The sequence below is a fragment of the Clupea harengus genome, chromosome 22 (genome assembly GCF_900700415.2).
Source record: "Clupea harengus chromosome 22, Ch_v2.0.2, whole genome shotgun sequence".
NCBI lineage: Eukaryota > Metazoa > Chordata > Actinopteri > Clupeiformes > Clupeidae > Clupea > Clupea harengus.
Genome location: NC_045173.1, coordinates 4,332,286 through 4,352,232, shown reverse-complemented (window position 1 = coordinate 4,352,232; position 19,947 = coordinate 4,332,286). Strand labels below are relative to the sequence as shown.

Genomic DNA, 19,947 nt, shown 5'->3' with positions numbered 1-19,947 from the left:
CGTTTCCCTGCTGACATGAAAGCTGTGTTAACGATAGTGTGGGTGCTGCCTGGCGGCCTGTCTCCAAGAGCATCAAACACATCAGAGAAGGGGACGGCCCCATCTGGTCATTACTGACGGGGAGCAGGAAAGGGGAAGAGGCAGCTGCTTCAGCCTGCCATCCCCATGGAGACAGCACTATCTGCTCTTCATATGAAGGACCGAAGAAAGGCCATGTGTGGCAATCTGGTTTAACCGGCGGAAAGCTCATTGTTTAACCGGTGGAAAGCTCGTGGTTTTACCTTAGTATTGTCTTCCGAGCCGCTGGTTCTTCATACCAAACAGGAATACGCTTGACTGAGGTACTCCTCCCTAAAATGTTAGTTTCATCTGACAAACCTTCATCCATGAATTATGAGACAATCCATGTCACATGCCTAATGAATTGGGTGCATTAGTTTGAGTTAATTAGTGACAGATGAGGGAACAGGCTTCTGGAGAGGACCGTGAACAGCACTCCACAAAATTGAGGTTGAGGGGAAAGCAGGAAAGTAATTACTCTAAGAGGGTGTTCATACATGCACTTACAATTTGCCAAACACAAGCCAAACTAGTAAACAAACAGCATCTCTGGATGATTGTCTCCTGTTCAGCCAAACATTGCTGCACCTTGATGACCTGAACAGTTGTTCTCCTAGTACAAATTCATTGAGAAATAAAGTCTGAAGTTTCGGACCTCTGTCTTCCAGAATTTAAGCTATTAAGTCTTTTTGGGAGTCATTCATGTGTATTACATGGGGTGCCATTGATTCATCAAAAAGTTGCAACTCACAATATGCCTCTTTTTCCAAGAGCCATTTTGTTTTCCACCCTGAGAGGAGCTGCAGCAAAGACCCCAATTAGTGCAATTGATTCTCCTTCTTGAGCACTTCCATGCTACATACCAGGACAAATAACTAAAACTGAATTTAAAAAGAGAAATATTCTTGCAGAGGAGAACAACTTGAAATAGATGAGCTGTTGAACTCATCAGTGGATTGATGCCAACAGGATATACTTCTAAAATAATAGGTTGTAGGCAAATGACTGGTTTGCCAGTCTGCGTAGCAGTGAAGGTACCTGGCTCATGCCTGCGCCTCCCTGCTCGCCTCCAACTCTTGACCAGATAAGGAACAGCAGAAGAGAACTACATTTCCCTAACATGCTAAAGGCAGAGAGTGCAGTTTCCTGTTCCACTCAAAAAGGAAACACAATCTGGGTTCTGCTGGCATAATCAGATAATGACAATTGCCCTTTTTGGATGTGTTGGATGTTTACAATTTAGGTAAATTACTGGAATACCAGTTTAAATACACCAATGTGGTCAACCAACATGTGCAAGTTCCAAACATCACTTTTAAGAGGTCAGAATGACAATGGTATTGAACTATGTAATGTACAATATCTGGAAAATAACCCAGCGAATGAATACAGGACACATGTTTCTTTTTAACCTTTCAAGTGTACTATTAAGAGCAAGGCAATGCAGGGTACAATACACAGGACAAGCTGACATGCATATAACAGACTGCCACCTCAGTTAAGAGTTGCAGTTTTCTATGGAAAACAAAGAAACCACTAAACAAAAGATAACTGTTTGTTTTGTACTGCTTTCATCATGCAAACCCAGAAGACACTATAAACTGTAAAAAGCATAGGGCAGTGAATTAAACTGAAGCCACACACAGTTACAGGCTCCAGAAAGTGTGGAACTTGGGCCTCCTTTCCTTTACAATGCCAATAACGTGTCACTGTGGAATTTACACAATTAACAATAGATAAATATCTACAGATCTCACTGATTCCTGGTGACCTAGGTTAAAGTAAAACAGTGTTATCGACTTTACACTAAGTAAAAGGTAAAAGCACGCAAAAATAAAATGTTAAAAAAACACCTCTGCACAATCTTGTTGCATACCATCTTTGTACAATCTTTGGAAACAGTCCGAGTTTTCTTTGCAACTCAGTGGGGAAAGTTGGAAGACAAACAAAAAGCATTACTCTTTATATTCAGTGTACTTCTTGGCCGACCCATGGACTTTGCTAGCTGGATATTTCAGTCGATTCAGAGCCATTTTACGAAGGACCGCTTGAGGCAAGTCAACGTGGCATTTGTCAGCAAGCTCTACCAAGTAGATCAAGACATCGCTCAGTTCTTGAGCCAGGTGTTCTCTTTCCGACTCTGTCCAGTCCGGCAGTCCCTCGGCAACTTCCCCACGCCATTGGAAGAGTTCGGACACCTCTCCTACTTCGCCAACCATCGCCAAGAGGAGGTTTCGGGGCTGGTGAAACTGGTTCCAGTTGCGCTCGTCTGCGAATTCTGCCTGCATCCGTCGTATGTCCTCGAGAGTGGGTTCGGCGCTGAAAGTACATCTCTTGTATTCCTGGACACCATTCACAGGTGAGTCGGCACGGTTAGGTCCATTTGCCACAGATTTGTGCTCCTGGGCTCTAAGAGTTTCGCCGTTCAAAGGAGAAATAGGCGCATCGTTTCTCAATTCAAACTTCTCTTGCCTGTGATCTCCCATATTGTGTCAGGCAAATATGACGCTTTCGATCAATTTGAAGGGCAGAATAACTTCACCGCTACAGACACGTGTGAAATTCCCGCCACAAGTCCCCCACTACTTCCCAAAACAGGAACTTATACGCGATGACGTCAAACTCACCGGAAATGTATCTCTAAAACTGGGGCCATGCCAATGATGCATTGTGGGACTAGTATGTTGTCGAGACTTTTGTGTCGTGGTATGAACACATACAGAAACTACAACTCCCATGAATTTCTAGAAATCCGTAATCATGGCGGCCGCCTCAGCAGGGTTGAGTAGCATGATATACAATTGCAACAAACAAAAACATGTTTCTGTTCTTACTTCAAATACAGTTTATCTTGTTTTAAAAAGAAGAATTAGCACGTGTATTTATCGTCCTCAAAGTAAGCTCCAAACTAAAAAGAAGAGGTAAGGCAAGGCACAATGACATTGCTGCTCACCCTCAAGTTGCTATGTCAAAGTTAATGTAGTCAGAATGCTAACGTGTCTTGTATTTTTTTTGAGAAAATGACATAATGACCCGCTAAATGGGAGAATTATAGAAATAACTCAAGGGACATTGAGGCAGTTGCGTCAGGGTTAAGCCTGGTTGCAACCGATTATATTGCGTGTTACAATTGTCCCCAGCCAACCTCTCTTAATATTTGTTCAGGTAATTGGAATATAACACACTGTATGCAGTTAATAATTATACTAGCATGTAGTTCAGAAATCATTGATCACAACCACCCATTTACTTGTGTTCCTGTCGAAACGCATCTATAGTGCAATCAAAATCTTGCGCAAAACTTAAAAGTTACACATTTGCCTCAGGAAACGAGCTAGCTGCAATTTTGAACGTAGCATACTGATGCTATCATGTTGACTGAGTTTCATCGCATTATGTTTGACACGAATTGAGAAATGTGTTACAAACTACCTGGTCTCCCCTATATTCACTGAACAGAATAGCGAGCGATAGTTTGTGTTAGATTTGTCGTTTCAGATTTTGAGGGGAGATGTGATTGCACTTGTGGGGGAATTTTATACTGAGTTCTGAAATATTGGGGTACTCTCTTTTTACTTGTCTGCTGGACTGCCCCCAAATCACTCACATAGGTGGCATTTACATTTTATCGCAAAAGTGTATGGTGTTAGACAAGGTCAAGGATTAACAGTTAGCAGTTTAATAATGTCAATAATTTTTTTTGATTATTGAGAAATGTAGAGCAACATTAATTTTGAAAGTAGACATGTAACAGGTCAAACATAACTATGATCTGTGTTTGTTACCAGTACACACTAACAGTAGCATGCTACAGGCTCTTTTATTGTCACAGTAAGTACACCATACACAGATACTAAAAGCTGACTATAAAATACCAGATTGACATACACATAGTTGTCGCTTGTGTCATTATCATAGCGATGAATGTTGAATAGCTGTATTAACATAATATTGATAACAATACCCGATAATAAGCTCAGATTGCTGTATAAATAGTTAGTGGTCATAGGTAAACCATTAATAAATCAGATTCAGCAGAAGCTACCTGTTGTGCTTCTTTCAACTTCAGTGTTCCTCAAGGGATGGTGGGAGTCATTGGCCTGGAGATCCATGCTCAGATCAACTCCTTGACAAAGCTCTTCTCTGGTTCACAAGTCAAGTTCTTAGCACCACCTAATTCACTCGTCTCATTCTTCGATGCATCCCTTCCGGGCACATTACCAGTGAGTATCAAAGTAGAAAAGACTGGTTAAGTTAAGTTGCTTTGTTTTGTGTTGACTTACACTTTGACAAATTCACAGAGCCCACAGGCATCAATCTGCAATGTATAAAAATAAACCAATGAAATCATTGCTGGCCCCTTCCTCAGGTGCTGAATAAGAGATGTGTGGAGGCTGCAGTGATGACAGGCCTGGCCCTCAACTGCTCCATCAACAGGAAGTCACTGTTCGACAGGAAACACTACTTTTACGCCGACATGCCTGTGAGTCCACCCTGCCTCATACGGGCTCTCTCTTCTAAGTCTTGTCATTTGTCTGAAAAGACTCAAGTGGTTGTCATTTAGCCAAAAACTCACTGCGCTTGAAAAATGAATCACTCTTTTTCTGTAATGACAACAGGAATGCATACCTATGATCTGTGTTTGTTACCAGTACACACAAACTTGTTCTATCTTGAAAAGCTCATAACAGAGGAACGAAAGGCTGTCTGTGCTACAAGACATGAGTCACCACATAGGTTTAGGGCATTGGGAATCGTTGGTGTGCTGATTGATCCAGGAGCATCACTTTTTAGATGTGGATGATTGTGATTAGGAACTGTAGCGGTGAACAATACAGTTGTTCATTTCAGTTAATACAAAAAGGTTGTTTGGAGAATATGTCCAGAAGAATTCACATATCACATCAAATTTGCAGTACTTAGTTATTGAAATGTTATTTGAAATTAACATCATACAATTTACTTTATACAGGCTTGTTGCTTGTGGCTTTTTCTTTGGTGGAAGGCGGAAAGCTTTTGATTTTCTAAAAACCCAGGGAATGTGTTTTGAAACAACTGATCTGGAAGAAGTTCAGTTCCTGTGCTGCAGTTTGGAGGCAGTACCCTTTTCCAAGCCAGCTAGACAAAGTGGTCGCCTGCTTATCAAAATACCAGTGGCTTAATCCCTCTCAGCAAAGGTAGATTTCTTCTGACTCAGATGCATCCTTGTGAAATCCCAGCTGGGAGCAGATGGATTACCTGCTATTCTGTGTGCTTCCCTGCTGTTGATTTAGTGTTCTTGCCATGGATTGCATCACCTCTTCATGCTGGGAGCTGGCTTTGGGTAGGAGCAGCCTAGCTGCACTCAGAATATACACCCACAACTCCATTCAAGCAGCCTATTGAGATGTAGCATATGTTATACACTTATCCACGTTTGTACATAAGCCTGCTTTGTGTTTGAAAGCTTATTTTTGTGTGGCAAGTGGTGGTGGCTACATGGACACGTTTGAGCATCGGATACAACATCCATTTCTGTCTGTTTTTTGCAAAAGAGGCATACTGCATAGATTTATTAAATCACAGGGACTCTAGTATGGGTGTCTGCTTCACTGATATGTTCCATCAGTCCAGATTTCATTTAGCTAAACACACTGTTGTGCACTGGATGATTTATGCAGCCGCCTGACTGACATTTTAGGCTGGAATTAGAATGGCCTGCTACGTGTAAAGTGGTAACAACTCGGCCTAATAACGTGCTTCAACAACTCGGTGCTTATCCAACACTGTTCTGGAGGCCTGTAATTACACATTTTCGTGAAGAAAAAGATTTTCTGGCAAATAGACGTGGCCTGGAAGTGTAATTACATGAGAAGAAGTGAAACGTTTAGATGAGTCTGTCAGGAGGGATTTAGGCTTAGGAAGCCTAGAAGAAACAGTTCCTCAGGCCAGTGACTTTAAGTGATTGGATTCTGGATCAGAGTTTTATATATACTATATATATACACATTTTTAAAAATTATTATATATATCCTCCGTTTGCAGGAGTTGAATGGTTGGGACTATTTGTGTTCTTGTCAAAGTCAATAAATGAGGTCAAACATAGCTAATGGACAGGTAACTACATGTAATTTGCAGAAAATGTTGGCCCCATTTATCAACTCTCTCTCTCTCTCTCTCTCTGTCTCTCTGTCTCACTCTCTCTCTCTTTCTTGAGTATCAACTCTTAAACACTTACTACTAGCCATCTGCTTGACCTTTAGTATCCTCTCACAACATAAGAAAAAAGTAAATTTACACATGATTGATGCAGATAGACCTCACTATTATTCATTTTTGAAAGTTCATCCTCCCTGGGCAATCACTGAAGCTAAATGTAACAAATATCTGAACTTCATAATGGTTGAATCCATTATGTGTAATACAGCCATCCAGTGCCTACACTGTGACACACTTGCTCTTTCAACATAAACAAATCAATCTATCAACTCAAAAGACCTAATTATCAATTCCATGCAAGATACTGTAATATGCAGCTCCGGTGCAACCACGGGCGTTAAGCCAGTGAAGTTTGCCTTTGCCTGTAATTTTGTATCCACAGTAACAACGGAAAATACAAATATATTTTTGCATATTTACTTATTTGGCTATTTATTTATTCCTTCTTTGGTATGCCAATAAACATGATTAATGTTTAGTCTTGTGCTGCTCTGTTGCCATGACAACTGGGTAAAGCTGTAGCCGCACCTGATGAGGCCCCTCAGATCACTGGAGGAATGAGATGAAATATTTATCAGTGGGCAGCTGCCTTGTTGAACACGCAGCGCTCGATGAACCATTCGCAATCAGCCAGTGGTTTATTAATTACAGAACATCCCTGCTATGCTCACCCCTCTACTCTCACATCTAATTGATTCTTTCATGGTCTGTCATTTTTCATTTGATGGTTTTTGTTAACCTTTTCACACGGCCTCATACAAACTGATGTTAATGTTTAGGTCACAGTATTTACTATTGTTTTCCACAAACAGGCGAGACAGATTCGTCAGATCTGTCTAAAAGGAATTCTTCTAGTTTATCTTTGTTAGTGACGAGAAGCTTGTAATGGACCCACAGTCCAGTAGGCCTACTCTACCAGGCGTGTGCCCATTGATCTCTCACACACAGCCAGGTTATTGGAAACCTTTTCAAATGTCTGGCCCCATATATGCTTCTGTGTTATGTTGCAGTTCACCTCTGAAATATCCTTTAGTCATCATTTGTCATGTCTATCATGTCAAGGCTCCACAGATCTCTCCCACTGCTATTGATGGTGTGCTGCCTCTGTTTCCTCAGGCGGGCTACCAGATCACGCAGCAGAGGCTGCCCATTGCAGTGGACGGCACGCTGACCTACAGCTACCTGGGCGGCCCCAAGAGGAACCAGATGATCACCAAGAGCGTCCACATCAAGCAGATCCAGCTGGAGCAGGACAGCGGCAAGAGCCTCCATGATGAGCAGCGCAACCAGACCCTCATCGACCTCAACAGGGCAGGTGGGGTAGCACGGGGGTGGGATGGCAGTGCCCTACTGGGGATGTGCAAGAGAATAGGATCTGTGTTTGAGTGTCTGGGGGGATGGCAGTGCCCTACTGGGGATGTGCAAGAGAATAGGATCTGTGTTTGAGTGTCTGGGGGGATGTTAGTGCCCTACTGGGGATGTGCAAGAGAATAGGATCTGTGTTTGAGTGTCTGGGGGGGATGTTAGTGCCCTACTGGGGTGTGCAAGAGAATAGGATCTGTGTTTGAGTGTCTGGGGGGATGTTAGTGCCCTACTGGGGATGTGCAAGAGAATAGGATCTGTGTTTGAGTGTCTGGGGGGATGGCAGTGCCCTACTGGGGATGTGCAAGAGAATAGGATCTGTGTTTGAGTGTCTGGGGGGATGGCAGTGCCCTACTGGGGATGTGCAAGAGAATAGGATCTGTGTTTGAGTGTCTGGGGGGATGTTAGTGCCCTACTGGGGATGTGCAAGAGAATAGGATCTGTGTTTGAGTGTCTGGGGGGATGGCAGTGCCCTACTGGGGGTGTGCAAGAGAATAGGATCTGTGTTTGAGTGTCTGGGGGGATGGCAGTGCCCTACTGGGGATGTGCAAGAGAATAGGATCTGTGTTTGAGTGTCTGGGGGGATGGCAGTGCCCTACTGGGGATGTGCAAGAGAATAGGATCTGTGTTTGAGTGTCTGGGGGGATGGCAGTGCCCTACTGGGGATGTGCAAGAGAATAGGATCTGTGTTTGAGTGTCTGGGGGGATGTTAGTGCCCTACTGGGGATGTGCAAGAGAATAGGATCTGTGTTTGAGTGTCTGGGGGGATGTTAGTGCCCTACTGGGGTTAGCAAGAGAATAGGATCTGTGTTTGAGTGTCTGGGGGGATGTTAGTGCCCTACTGGGGATGTGCAAGAGAATAGGATCTGTGTTTGAGTGTCTGGGGGGATGTTAGTGCCCTACTGGGGATGTGCAAGAGAATAGGATCTGTGTTTGAGTGTCTGGGGGGATGTTAGTGCCCTACTGGGGATGTGCAAGAGAATAGGATCTGTGTTTGAGTGTCTGGGGGGATGTTAGTTCCCTACTGGGGTGTGCAAGAGAATAGGATCTGTGTTTGAGTGTCTGGGGGGATGGCAGTGCCCTACTGGGGATGTGCAAGAGAATAGGATCTGTGTTTGTGTGTCTGGGGGGATGGCAGTGCCCTACTGGGGATGTGCAAGAGAATAGGATCTGTGTTTGAGTGTCTGGGGGGATGGCAGTGCCCTACTGGGGTTAGCAAGAGAATAGGATCTGCTCTTCATGCATGTGTATGCGGGCCTTCTTCTTGAGGTAAGGAGGTGTTTGAGTACTCGGCGTGTAAATTAGTGTTTGAGCCCCTGTTTTTGTGTGTGTGCGTGTGTGTGTCTGTGTGTCTGTGTGTGTGTGTGTGTCTGTGTGTGTGTGTCTGTGTGTGTGTGTCTGTGTGTGTGTAGGTGTTGCTCTGATGGAGCTGGTCATGGAGCCTGAGATGAGTTGTGGGGAGGAAGCGGCGGCAGCTGTCCGAGAACTCCAGCTCATCCTGCAAACACTGGGGACAAGCAAGGGCAACATGGCAGGCAGGAGTCTTTTCTCTTTTTCCACCTTCAACCTCTTTTTCTCTCCGTCTCTCTATCTCTCCATCTCTCTCTCTCTGTCTCTGCCCCCCCCCCCCCGTCTCTGTTCTTCTAGACACTCTTCAACTCTGTTTCTGTGTTTCCCCTCATCCACAATGCCATTCATTTGCTCTCTCACTCTGTACATTTTCCTCATGTTCCTGTTCTTTAAATAGAATATGCTTCCAAACGACACAGATCCTCATCAGCACACGTGTGTGTGTGTGTGTGTGTGTGTGTGTGTGTGTGTGTGTGTGTGTGTGTGTGTTCCACTCATTTCCACTACAAAAAGGTTTTCTCCAGACTAAGTCTCCCTACAGTATACTTCTCTTTCTCCACCCATGCAAGCTTGACCTCCTCCTTTGGAAATGCTCCATCTCCATCTGCATGCGATTCTAAACTGATGCAAATTAATTATTCACATTCAAATGTATGCACAGTTGAGCTCTGAACAGCTCTCCAGTGTTTGGCAACTCAGAGTGCATGCCTCTCGCAATCGGCTCCTTTAAGGACATTAAGAGCTGATTCTGGATCAGCTGCTGATTACTCCTGCACCTGCCTCTCTACAACACCAAAACTAAAACACCCCAGTCAGTGGTGGCCTTCAACACTCAACAATGAAATATAAAATAATAATAAAACTAAAAGACCTGCAGTCAGGACCTGTGCACAGGAGGTGGTCAGCCTTGCCTCGTGGTTTTTGTGCTGGCCTCAGATACAGCACACCTGAGTTCACCTGGCCAGATGCTCCTTCCTCCAGGAGCAGGTGTGTGTTTGCGCTGGGCAGGAGCTAGAGCCTAAAGGAGCAGCAGGAGATAAGTTATTCTCACTGTTCTGTCTCCCTCCTGGAATTCAGCCAATGGTGTCACCTGCAAGCTCTCCACACAGTTCAGTTTAGCAGGGATGGCTGTGATTCTGCAGTGGCTGTGTTTGAGTGAAAATGTTTATGTCTGTTTATGTTGAGGATGAACTGAACAAACACAGTTAGCCGTGCTTGTTGGCTAATATTTGCAAACATTTCCTCCTATTTGACATATAAATGAGCTTTTGTCTGAGAGACTGTCCGGTTAACTGATAAAATTGTGCAAATATACCATGGGCTGTCTGGGCCATTTTCACCAAAGAATCTACAGCTGCTGTCATTGGACAGCTCTGGTAGTCGTTTGCCATTTCCGAGCTATAGTTAGAGGTGATGTCTGATCCCCTTCTGCCCGTCTCATCCCACAGAGGGCCAGCTGAGGGTGGATGCTAACGTGTCTGTGCACGTGCCCGGGGAGCCACTGGGCACCAGGGCGGAGGTGAAGAACATCAACAGCGCCCGTTTCCTGGCCAGGGCCATAGGTGAGAGCGCCCTCTAGTGGAGGAAATAGGTGGTATATGGGAAAGAATTATTGAAGCTCCACACTTAGTTCAAGGAGGAAGTGCAGTGAAGTGCTGGAGTTTTAATATACTCTTTTTCCCCCCCTCGCATACACTCACACACAATCATTCTTTCACAGACACTTCTACACACATAATCACCCGCTTTGCTGTTTAAACATAGTTCTCGAATTTTAAAATACCTATCTTGAGTCAGTACACACACAGACACACACACACACACACACACACACACACACACACACACTCTCAGGATCTAAAGGAGTGTGTAGAGGTTCTCTTGTACATGTTGTGATTAGACTGCTGTTCCCCATCCTTCTGAGTGGGTGTGCAGACAGCTGAGGGCTGCTGGCTGCTGTAATTATGCGTGTGCTGCCAGTCACACTGGGAGACACTGATAAGACTGACACACAATGAGCCAAACCCTCCCCTGTCTGTTACTGCCTCTGTTAATGTTCTGTCTGAGCCACACACTGGAGATAGGAAGAGCCTGCGGAGGTCTCACACACACACACACACACACACACACACACACACACACAGAGAACTCCTACACTCTCATCTGAACACAATCACAGTGTCCCACTGTCTCTCTCTCTCTCCCTCTCTCTCTCTCCCCCTCTCTCTCACACACACACACACACACACAGAGACACACACACACACACACACACACACACACAGAGATGCAGGCATGAATGCGCAAACACTCTTAATGCCTGAAGGTAAACTTGACTTTTGCTCTGACTGATGCTGCACTCAAAGAGGACCGCCGTTGCCAGAGTGCCGCGGCCCCCGTGAAGAGGAGCCTCAGAGAGACTGATCTCCTGCTGAGTAGAGGCAGTCAGAGGCACAAGCTGTCATCTCACCCGCTTGCCCTGAAGACAGGGCCTTTACCCCACAACAGCTCCAGGAACACGACACACACTCAACATGCGCTTCCCTGCTTTTGATGAGCTCCCAGTGTGCAGACCTTCAGGGGGGTACATTTGGCAGAGCAGTTAGCTGGCTGAGATAACAAGTTTATGAAGTTTGGGGGGGGGGGGGCTGCTCTAATGCGTTTAAGGAAGTGAAATGTGTGCGTTAAGCACTTTTGCACTTTCTCTTCCTCTGAATAATTTAGTACTTTTGGCATCCAATTTGAATAATTCAGTGAACTTGGAAAGAAATGTGTTCTGGTGTTTTCTGCACACATGACGCGCTGTATCTGTGTCTGAACAAGGGGAATGTATTTAGTGGTTGATGTGAGTGTATGTGTGCTTGACTGACTTCAGATCAGCAAATCAGCATCCCTGGTTTATAATAGACTACTTTGGACGGTATAATTCTTGGGTGATTTAAGCAGAATTTCCATGTAATCTTGCAACACCTGGACATACATTTAAGGATCAGTCTGATTGAACAGACTCTAATCAGTTGGCAAGGCATCTGTGTTTTGACCTGTGCATTTTCTGTAAGTGTAAGTGTGTGTCTACTGTGTTCATTAGATTATGAGAGAGATTATGATTGTAAGTGTGTGTCTACTGTGCTCATTAGATTATGAGTTTTCTGTAAGTGTAAGTGTGTGTCTACTGTGTTCATTAGATTATGAGAGAGATTATGATTGTAAGTGTGTGTCTACTGTGCTCATTAGATTATGAGATCCAGCGTCAGATGGAGTTGCTTGAACAGGGTGGAGTTGTGCAGAATGAGACCCGATCTTTTGACCAGAAGACTGGGTAAGAGAGCCCCGGGGCAACACTGCATGCTCCATATACGGTGCACATCCTTGAGGTATCATATGTCTCCCATATGGCACATCATATATATATCATGTTATGGCCACAATCACACGCCACCCCTCCTGCACATTAGTGCAGATACCATACTTACTCTGTTTGGTGTGGACAACATGTGTTGGCTCATGTAGGGTTATGTAATTATCTCATTCATAAATTAGCATTTGATTTGTTTGGTGATTTGCTGTAGCTGAGTATGCTGCGTAAGATGTATGGCCTGTTGCAGGAGAGAGTTGAGGGGCAGCAGTAACAGTAATGGCCTTTTCTGCCTTGCTGCCTTGCTTTTCAATGGAATGATGAATTGGGTAATTTGGAACAGGTCGATTGTTCTGCAAGCGGCTAGTTGGCTCATAAGAAATGTGCACGCCCACACACCCACCCTGGCACAGCCTGTGCCCAGGCAGATGTGCACATAAACCTTGAGGAATGGTGCCATCGGACCCATGAAATGAGCTGCCTCTCGCCCAGCTGGGTCCAACGCACAGAAACAAGGAACCACCCTGTGCCCCTCTTCCCTTTTTCTGTGATCAAAGGATTTTCAGTCGGTGATGAACTGATTACATAATTGCAACTCATACTACACCAGAGGTGTGTTAGAACACAAGAAGTGTGTGCTGTCTTACTAAAAATCATGTTCTGGTCCCTCAGCACAACTGTTCCAATGAGAGACAAGGAGGACTTTCAGGACTACAGGTGAGTCCACGGAAGACACTAGGTCCACTGAAGATTGTAAAGTGGTAACTGGCGTATGACCTTGCCATGCATTACTCAGAAAACAAGTGCTTGGTAGCACCGAGTTAGTTAAACATACTCATATACATATATACACACATGTAGAGGACAAAGTTGTGTTATTTTGATTGAATAGATAAATGAAGTCGTGATGTCTTACTGTAACGACTGCGTTCCTGTCGGGGTCCACAGGTTTATGCCCGAGCCTAATCTGCCCCCTCTGAGGGTGTATGACAGTGCCAGCGTGCCGGCAGGGCTGGCCCGGTCTCAGGTGGTGCTGGTGGACCAGCTGCAGTCCTGCCTGCCCGAGCTGCCCAGCGTGCGCAGGGAGAGGCTGGTGCAGACCTACGGCATCCTGCCCGAGCACAGCTTCACACTGGTGGTGAGGACATGGCAAATGTACTGCGGGCAGAACGTGGTGTCTCTTATCTCAGCATTGAATTCCTTGTAATCTGTAATACCTTAAGTGGCCTTCTTTTTATTGAGTGTGTATGATGGTGTAAGCAATGCCACCTGACTGTGACTGACATCAGACATGTATTGTCAAATTCTATTTAAGCTATTCTGTTAACTAGCCATATAATTATGGCACCTGTAGGATCTCACATACAAAGAACTCGAAGATGGTGTAAGCCTGAGCAGTTCTTGTGAACATCCAGTAGGTGGCGTAAAGAGTTGAAGGGTTTGCTTGAGCAGTGTCCATCTAAGGCTTCATGCAAAGTCAGACTCTCCAATAGACCTGTTGTCTAGCCTTTGTCAGACTTGCATACAGACTCCATTCCAACAGCAGCTGAGGAGAGAGTAGTGTTTGTTATAGGGCTTCACACCATGTGGTGGTTGCCATGTGGTATGGTGGCTCTATTTCACCTAAGTCTTACTGCTCCACAGCATGAAGATGGGCTGCTGGACTATTTTGAGAGCGTGGTGAGCTCCACCAAAGCTGAGCCCAAGAAGGTGATTGGCTGGGTGATGAAGGAGCTGGTGGGGTCTCTGAACCAGCAGAGTCTCCAGGTCAGCCAGAGGTGAGAGATCTGACCAGGAATGATTCTGTGGCGGTTTAGATCCTCTAGTGGACATAGGCCTGTGCTGTGCATGTGAAGAACATGGCATCTTCATGCATCTACTCTAGTTTAGTGTAACTTTTAAAGTCATGTTTTTTTTTACAGTGACCAATGTCTATCAGAGTGTCATCATGTAAAACAATACAGCAGTAAAATCATATAGGCTACTCACATCTTTTATAAATCATATAGGCTACTCACATCTTTTATAAATCATATAGGCTACTCACATCTTTTATAAATCATATAGGCTACTTACATCTTTTATAAATCATATAGGCTACTCGCATCTTTTATAAATCATATAGACTACTCGCATCTTTTATAAATCATATAGGCTACTTACATCTTTTATAAATCATATAGGCTTCTCACACTTATGGTCCATCTTTTATAAATCATATAGGCTACTCACATCTTTTATAAATCATATAGGCTACTCGCATCTTTTATAAATCATATAGACTACTCGCATCTTTTATAAATCGTATAGGCTTCTCACACTTATGGTCCATCTTTTCTAAATCTCTGATTTTCTCAATTTTTACCAGTAACAGCAGGAGTGTACTAACAGCTATTAAAAGGATGAGACTGACACACAATGAGAATTTTAAATGTGATCACTGTCCCATATACAGTGGATTTCAAACTACAGTGAATTTCAAACTAAGCACATCTGTGTGTCATTGCCATGTGCTCTCAGCACAAGTGACCTCTTTAAGTGTGCTGTTGGCAAGCCGGCACAGTCCCTCAGCAAGAGCTGCACAACAGGCTTTTGCTGTGAAGGTCACCTGGAAGAAAAGTTTAAGAATAAATTCTCTGATTTATTGTTTGCCAACGGGGGTTTATTGCTTTTTAAGTCACATTCAACCTATAAATACTACTTGAGTTTATTTTTCACTCTGGGGTATGAAGCAAAGTGAATTGAGTGTGTGTTTACAAGATGTGTGCGTGCGTGCGTGTGTGTGTGTGACTGTGATTGCTGTGGCTCAATGATCACTAATGGGGCTAATCATTACTGACTGAGCCAAATGACTATTCCGCTATAAATAGGAGGTGGCTTGTTCTTTTCTCCATTCAGCCCGGTCTCTCCGCATGCCCTGGCTGAGCTCTTGGATCTGCTGGAGGCCGGTTCCATCTCCTCCTCCGCTGCTAAACATGTAAGTGACACTGGGTCTCTGTCCCTGAGTGTGGAGGGAATGAGCATGAGTAACCACACATCAGGGCGCAATCCACCAGACCCCTCAACATCTCTGTATGCTGACGACTTCTAGTCCTGTGTGAGTGAGCGAGATGAGATGAGATGAGATGTGTTGTGTTGTGTTTGGTCTGTCAGGTCTTCCAGGAGCTGTGGAAGAATCCAGGGAAGAGTGCAGAGCAGGTGGTCCGTGAGCAGGACCTGGGCCTACTGTCTGACCCCGCCCAGCTCCGCTCCATCTGCCAGAGGGTTGTGGACACACACCCAGAGCAGGTGACTCCCACCGGGGCCTCAACACAGCGCACGCACACACACACACACACACACACACACACACACACACACACACACACACACCCACACCCAGAGGAGGTGACTCCCACCGGGACTCAACACCGCACGCACACACACACACACACACACACACACACACACACAGAGAGAGAGCAGGTGACTCCCACCTCACACACACACACACACACACACACAAACACACACACACACACACACACTCCCAGAGCAGGTGACTCCCACCTGGGCCTCAACACCTCACACACACACACACACACACACACACACCCACAGAGAGCAGGTGACTCCCACCACACACACACACACCCACACCCACACCCACACCCACACACCCTGAGCAGGTGACTCCCACCTGGGCCTCAACACATCACACACACACAGCAGGGACACGCTGAGACTATCAGCCGTAGCAGTACTGTCTCCTAGAGTTAACCAGCAATTTGCTTCTCATGTACAGAGAGTTCATTTGAAGGATGTACTTGCAGTTGAAACTAAATGTACTAAAACGCCCCATATAATGCTGTCCTTCAGATGCTAAAAAAAGATTTAAAAAAAAAAAAAATATGGAAGTGACATTTCAGAAATACAAAATGTTGCTGTAAAATGTCTAGGACTTGACTACGACTATTCTTTACTACAGGTCCTAGCCATTCAGCGGGGAAACCACAAGGCCCTGAACAAACTGATGGGCGAGGTTCAGAAGGAGACTAAAGGACGAGCCAACCCGGTGCAGATCCGCTCCATTCTCCAGCAGATAGTCTCACCCTGAGGGCCAGGCCTAGTGGCCGTCACAGCAGAGCACTCATCTGGGGGGAAGTCTAGTGGCCGTCACAGCAGAGCACTCATCTGGGGGGAAGTCTAGAGAATCCCTCCAGCCTGCACAGCTCATTGGTGGTTTGATTTCATCTTCATTAGTCTCAACTGTCTGTTGTGTTTTGTAAGCTGCTGCTTATTCAGTAGGCAGCTGCATGCATCAGCAATCATGTAAATAAATTCTATTTATTTTTCTGATTCAGTAGTTCTCTCTCCCTTGATTGGATATGAGTTGTGCAGGACTATCCCTGGAGATGAAAACCAAATTGAATGCAAACCATCTTTCTTGTATGCTGAACAATAACATCCCGAATCCACCCAGAGTGGGTTTAATTGGCATTGTGTTCAAATGCAGGCAGAAGGAACAATTATCATCTTTTACAGCCCGTTTAACAATTGAAAGAAAATGAGAGTGGGTATGGGTAGCTTTGATATTCCTGCACGCACCCTCATCCTGAATACATTCTCATGTGAAGCACTGGGAACTATGTGGGATAATTAGGTTGGGCAGAGATAGCCCTGAAGTACACCAACAGTTCAGACTCCATTGAGCCAGCCAGCCACCCAGTTCATGAGTGTCTCACCACTGCAGCAGATTGGAATATGTTTCCCGTAGAAACACCAACACATTGGATATTATCAATATAGATGGCTAACAGAGGTATATTATTATCAATATAGATGGCTTACAGAGGTATATTTCACTAATATATGTCAATATAGATGGCTTACAGTGGTATATTTCACAAATATATGTCAATATAGATGGCTTACAGTGGTATATTTCACTAATATATGTCAATATAGATGGCTAACAGTGGTATATTTCACTAATATATGTCAATATAGATGGCTTACAGAGGTACATGTCAATATAGATGGCTTACAGTGGTATATTTCACTAATATATGTCAATATAGATGGCTAACAGTGGTATATTTCACTAATATATGTCAATATAGATGGCTAACAGTGGTATATTTCACTAATACATGTCAATATAGATGGCTTACAGTGGTATATTTCACTAATACATGTCAGTATGCATGACTCATAGCAGGGACACAATAGATTTCCTGGTTGAAACCTTGAGATTCCATAACCCACAAAGGAAAGCAGTTTTATGTTAACTAGTTCATTAGCACACCGTACAAGTTTATAGTCATGCTTCATTGGATTAACATAGATTAGTGGATATTTTTATGAAGTTTGTAGTCATGCCTCAGTGAATTAACATAGAGTAGTATAAGTTTTATGACGGTACCAAAACGCATACGAGCATTTCAGTATGGCAAATTAAAAAGGCTGTTATTGCATGACTCATTCTCTAGTGTTTGAATGGGAGGAAAAACATGTAGGTGGTGACTGCCCTCTTGTGGAATTACTGGTATCTTTATATAGTGGAAATTACTTTATAAGTTATATGTATAACATAAACTTGTGATTATTTTCATACCGTGATTTAGTTTTGCACTCATTCATATCTTTTTACCTAGGTACTTAAAACCACCAGAGTGGGGATGTTCATTTGTGGACCAGCAAAGAGTATATATCAAAATGTGTACATTTTTCCCAGTTTTGTATTAAGTTCAACTTTATTAATTTGGCAAATGCTTTCATCCAATGTTTGCATTTACATTTAATCATTAGGCCCACACTTTTGTCAAAAGTGACCTACACATTATCCAAAGCAACTTCAATGACTTCTGCAGAGAACACCACAACCAAATAATAACCGTCCTTGGGGGGCCATGGGGTGTGTGGGATATATAAGGTCATCTCACAAGAGATTAGTCTTTACGTGATTTGTGAACACAGAGGCTTTCTTTGGATCAGATGGAGTTGGGTCTGACCTCCTTGCACCACTGCAGGACCAAGAGCAAAGAGAACCTGGACTGTGACGTCCTGCTGAAGAAGGCTGCAGTGACAGGTGTTGTTTATTGGGGCGAGAAGGAGCATAGACCTTCAGGTAGATAGGAGCCAGTCTGGTGCTGCTCTGTAGGTGGGCATTAGTGACTTGAATTTAATTCAAGCAGCCACAGGGAGGCGGTGGAGGGTGGGGATCAGTGACGTGACGTGTTTTTGGCTGATCGAAGAGCAGACATGCTGTCACGCATTGTGGACCATCGGCAGGTGTTTTATTAAAAAAGCATTACAATAGTCAAGGCAATAGATACATAGATGGATAAATAGTCCAGCGTCATCTGCCTAACATTTGTCAGGAGAAGCATTGTGAGCAGATGGAATCTAGAGCCAAGGTGTACATTGAGAAGGGAAGGGGCCAGGCACCAACACTTGAGGTACCCCAGTGGAGAGCTAGTGAGACTTTGACACCTACAGGAATTCTACTTGACCAAAATCTGACCATACCATCGTGGTGGTATGCATAATAATGTAACCTGAAATTAAGTTTGTTTTCAAATGTACTTGTAGTTCAGCCTAGTATACACAATTGGTTCCCCCTTCAAGCAAGAGTGATGAACAGTCTGATGTCATCTTTTGGCATCTTCTAGGGCATACAGCAATGTAGAAAACTGCTTGATTTGTCTGACAAGCTTCAAAAGAGCCTTATTATTATGTCAAATACTAAAAGAAAGGCTCTGTTTTGATATAAAAGGCCTTTTCCCCTTGAACAATTACATTTTTCTGGCATTAGATCACAGGTCATTTCCCTTAAAGAGCGACTGCATGTAATAACCTAGAAGGTCCGTGTGAATAACAGATAATGGCCTATCTGACCGGAGGAAAGAAACTGTTTGGATGGCTGGGGACGAGGCTGCTCCAGAGCCATAACCAAAGCCCTGAAGAGAGACCCAGTTTTCAACAAAAGCCTCCGTCTGAATGAAAGGGACTAATGTACTGTACTGAGTGGAACACACGGCCAAATAAGGGCAGCTCTCCACTTCCTGCACAACCAAATCCCTCTCAGGCCACTATTGATGACCAATGTCTACACACGACACTGTACTTTATTTCTTTCAGTGTTTCACCTCCATCACTAAAAATACACGTCAGTGAAAAACAACTTGTTTTATTGGGGAGCCATTATCTATTCACAAGTATGCTTACCTCCTCTTCCTGTTATTTCCTTGACAAAGGACAGGTTATCAGTAGAATAATCAAATACAGAACAAATAAGATAAGAGTTCTTTAATGAAGACATCATACATACGTTCATGCATGACAAACCGAATCAAAACAGGAATCCACAGAGAATGGGGACATAAGAAGCTACAAGAGAGGGAAATATGTATAATCAAACAAGGGTGTTTACAGAGCCTCATCTGTACACCACAAAATGAAGATGGCAAGAAATTATAACATTACCAGTTGTTAAGGATGAAACCTTTAGGAGACCTACTGTACTGTGATGAGGAATGCACAAGATCATTGTATCAAGTACTCCTTGATAGCCTTGACTCTATGCTCATTTATAAATATCTTTGGGTTCATGTCCTCTGCGGAGGACACTGTTACATGGT

At 44.0% G+C, this 19,947-nt stretch overlaps 2 protein-coding genes across 2 annotated transcripts; one reads left to right on the top strand and one right to left on the bottom strand.

The window, feature by feature from the left end:
* Positions 1-1,469: 1,469 nt before the first annotated feature.
* On the bottom strand, positions 1,470-2,657 carry dctpp1 (dCTP pyrophosphatase 1). The gene has a single exon (XM_012831873.3). The coding sequence runs from the start codon at positions 2,544-2,546 to the stop codon at positions 2,016-2,018; it is 531 nt and encodes a 176-aa protein (XP_012687327.1). The 5' UTR covers positions 2,547-2,657; the 3' UTR covers positions 1,470-2,015.
* A 136-nt stretch (positions 2,658-2,793) lies between these two features.
* On the top strand, positions 2,794-16,663 carry gatb (glutamyl-tRNA(Gln) amidotransferase, subunit B). Its single transcript, XM_031560051.2, has 13 exons — positions 2,794-2,981; positions 4,130-4,283; positions 4,430-4,543; positions 7,375-7,573; positions 9,033-9,155; positions 10,419-10,532; positions 12,205-12,289; positions 12,998-13,042; positions 13,274-13,463; positions 13,970-14,103; positions 15,224-15,302; positions 15,479-15,613; positions 16,293-16,663. Exons 1-13 carry the CDS (start codon positions 2,821-2,823, stop codon positions 16,419-16,421), a joined length of 1,662 nt encoding a protein of 553 aa, XP_031415911.1. The 5' UTR covers positions 2,794-2,820; the 3' UTR covers positions 16,422-16,663.
* Positions 16,664-19,947: the final 3,284 nt, after the last annotated feature.

Excerpts from the sequence above, each read along its gene's own strand:
- gatb (XM_031560051.2), top strand. The coding sequence starts at position 2,821 with ATGGCGGCCGCCTCAGCAGGGTTGAGTAGCATGATATACAATTGCAAC. Across the intron at positions 4,284-4,429 it reads CCCTTCCGGGCACATTACCA|GTGCTGAATAAGAGATGTGT; the intron begins GTGAGTATCAAA and ends CCCCTTCCTCAG. Across the intron at positions 14,104-15,223 it reads AGTCTCCAGGTCAGCCAGAG|CCCGGTCTCTCCGCATGCCC; the intron begins GTGAGAGATCTG and ends TTCTCCATTCAG.
- dctpp1 (XM_012831873.3), bottom strand. The coding sequence starts at position 2,546 with ATGGGAGATCACAGGCAAGAGAAGTTTGAATTGAGAAACGATGCGCCT.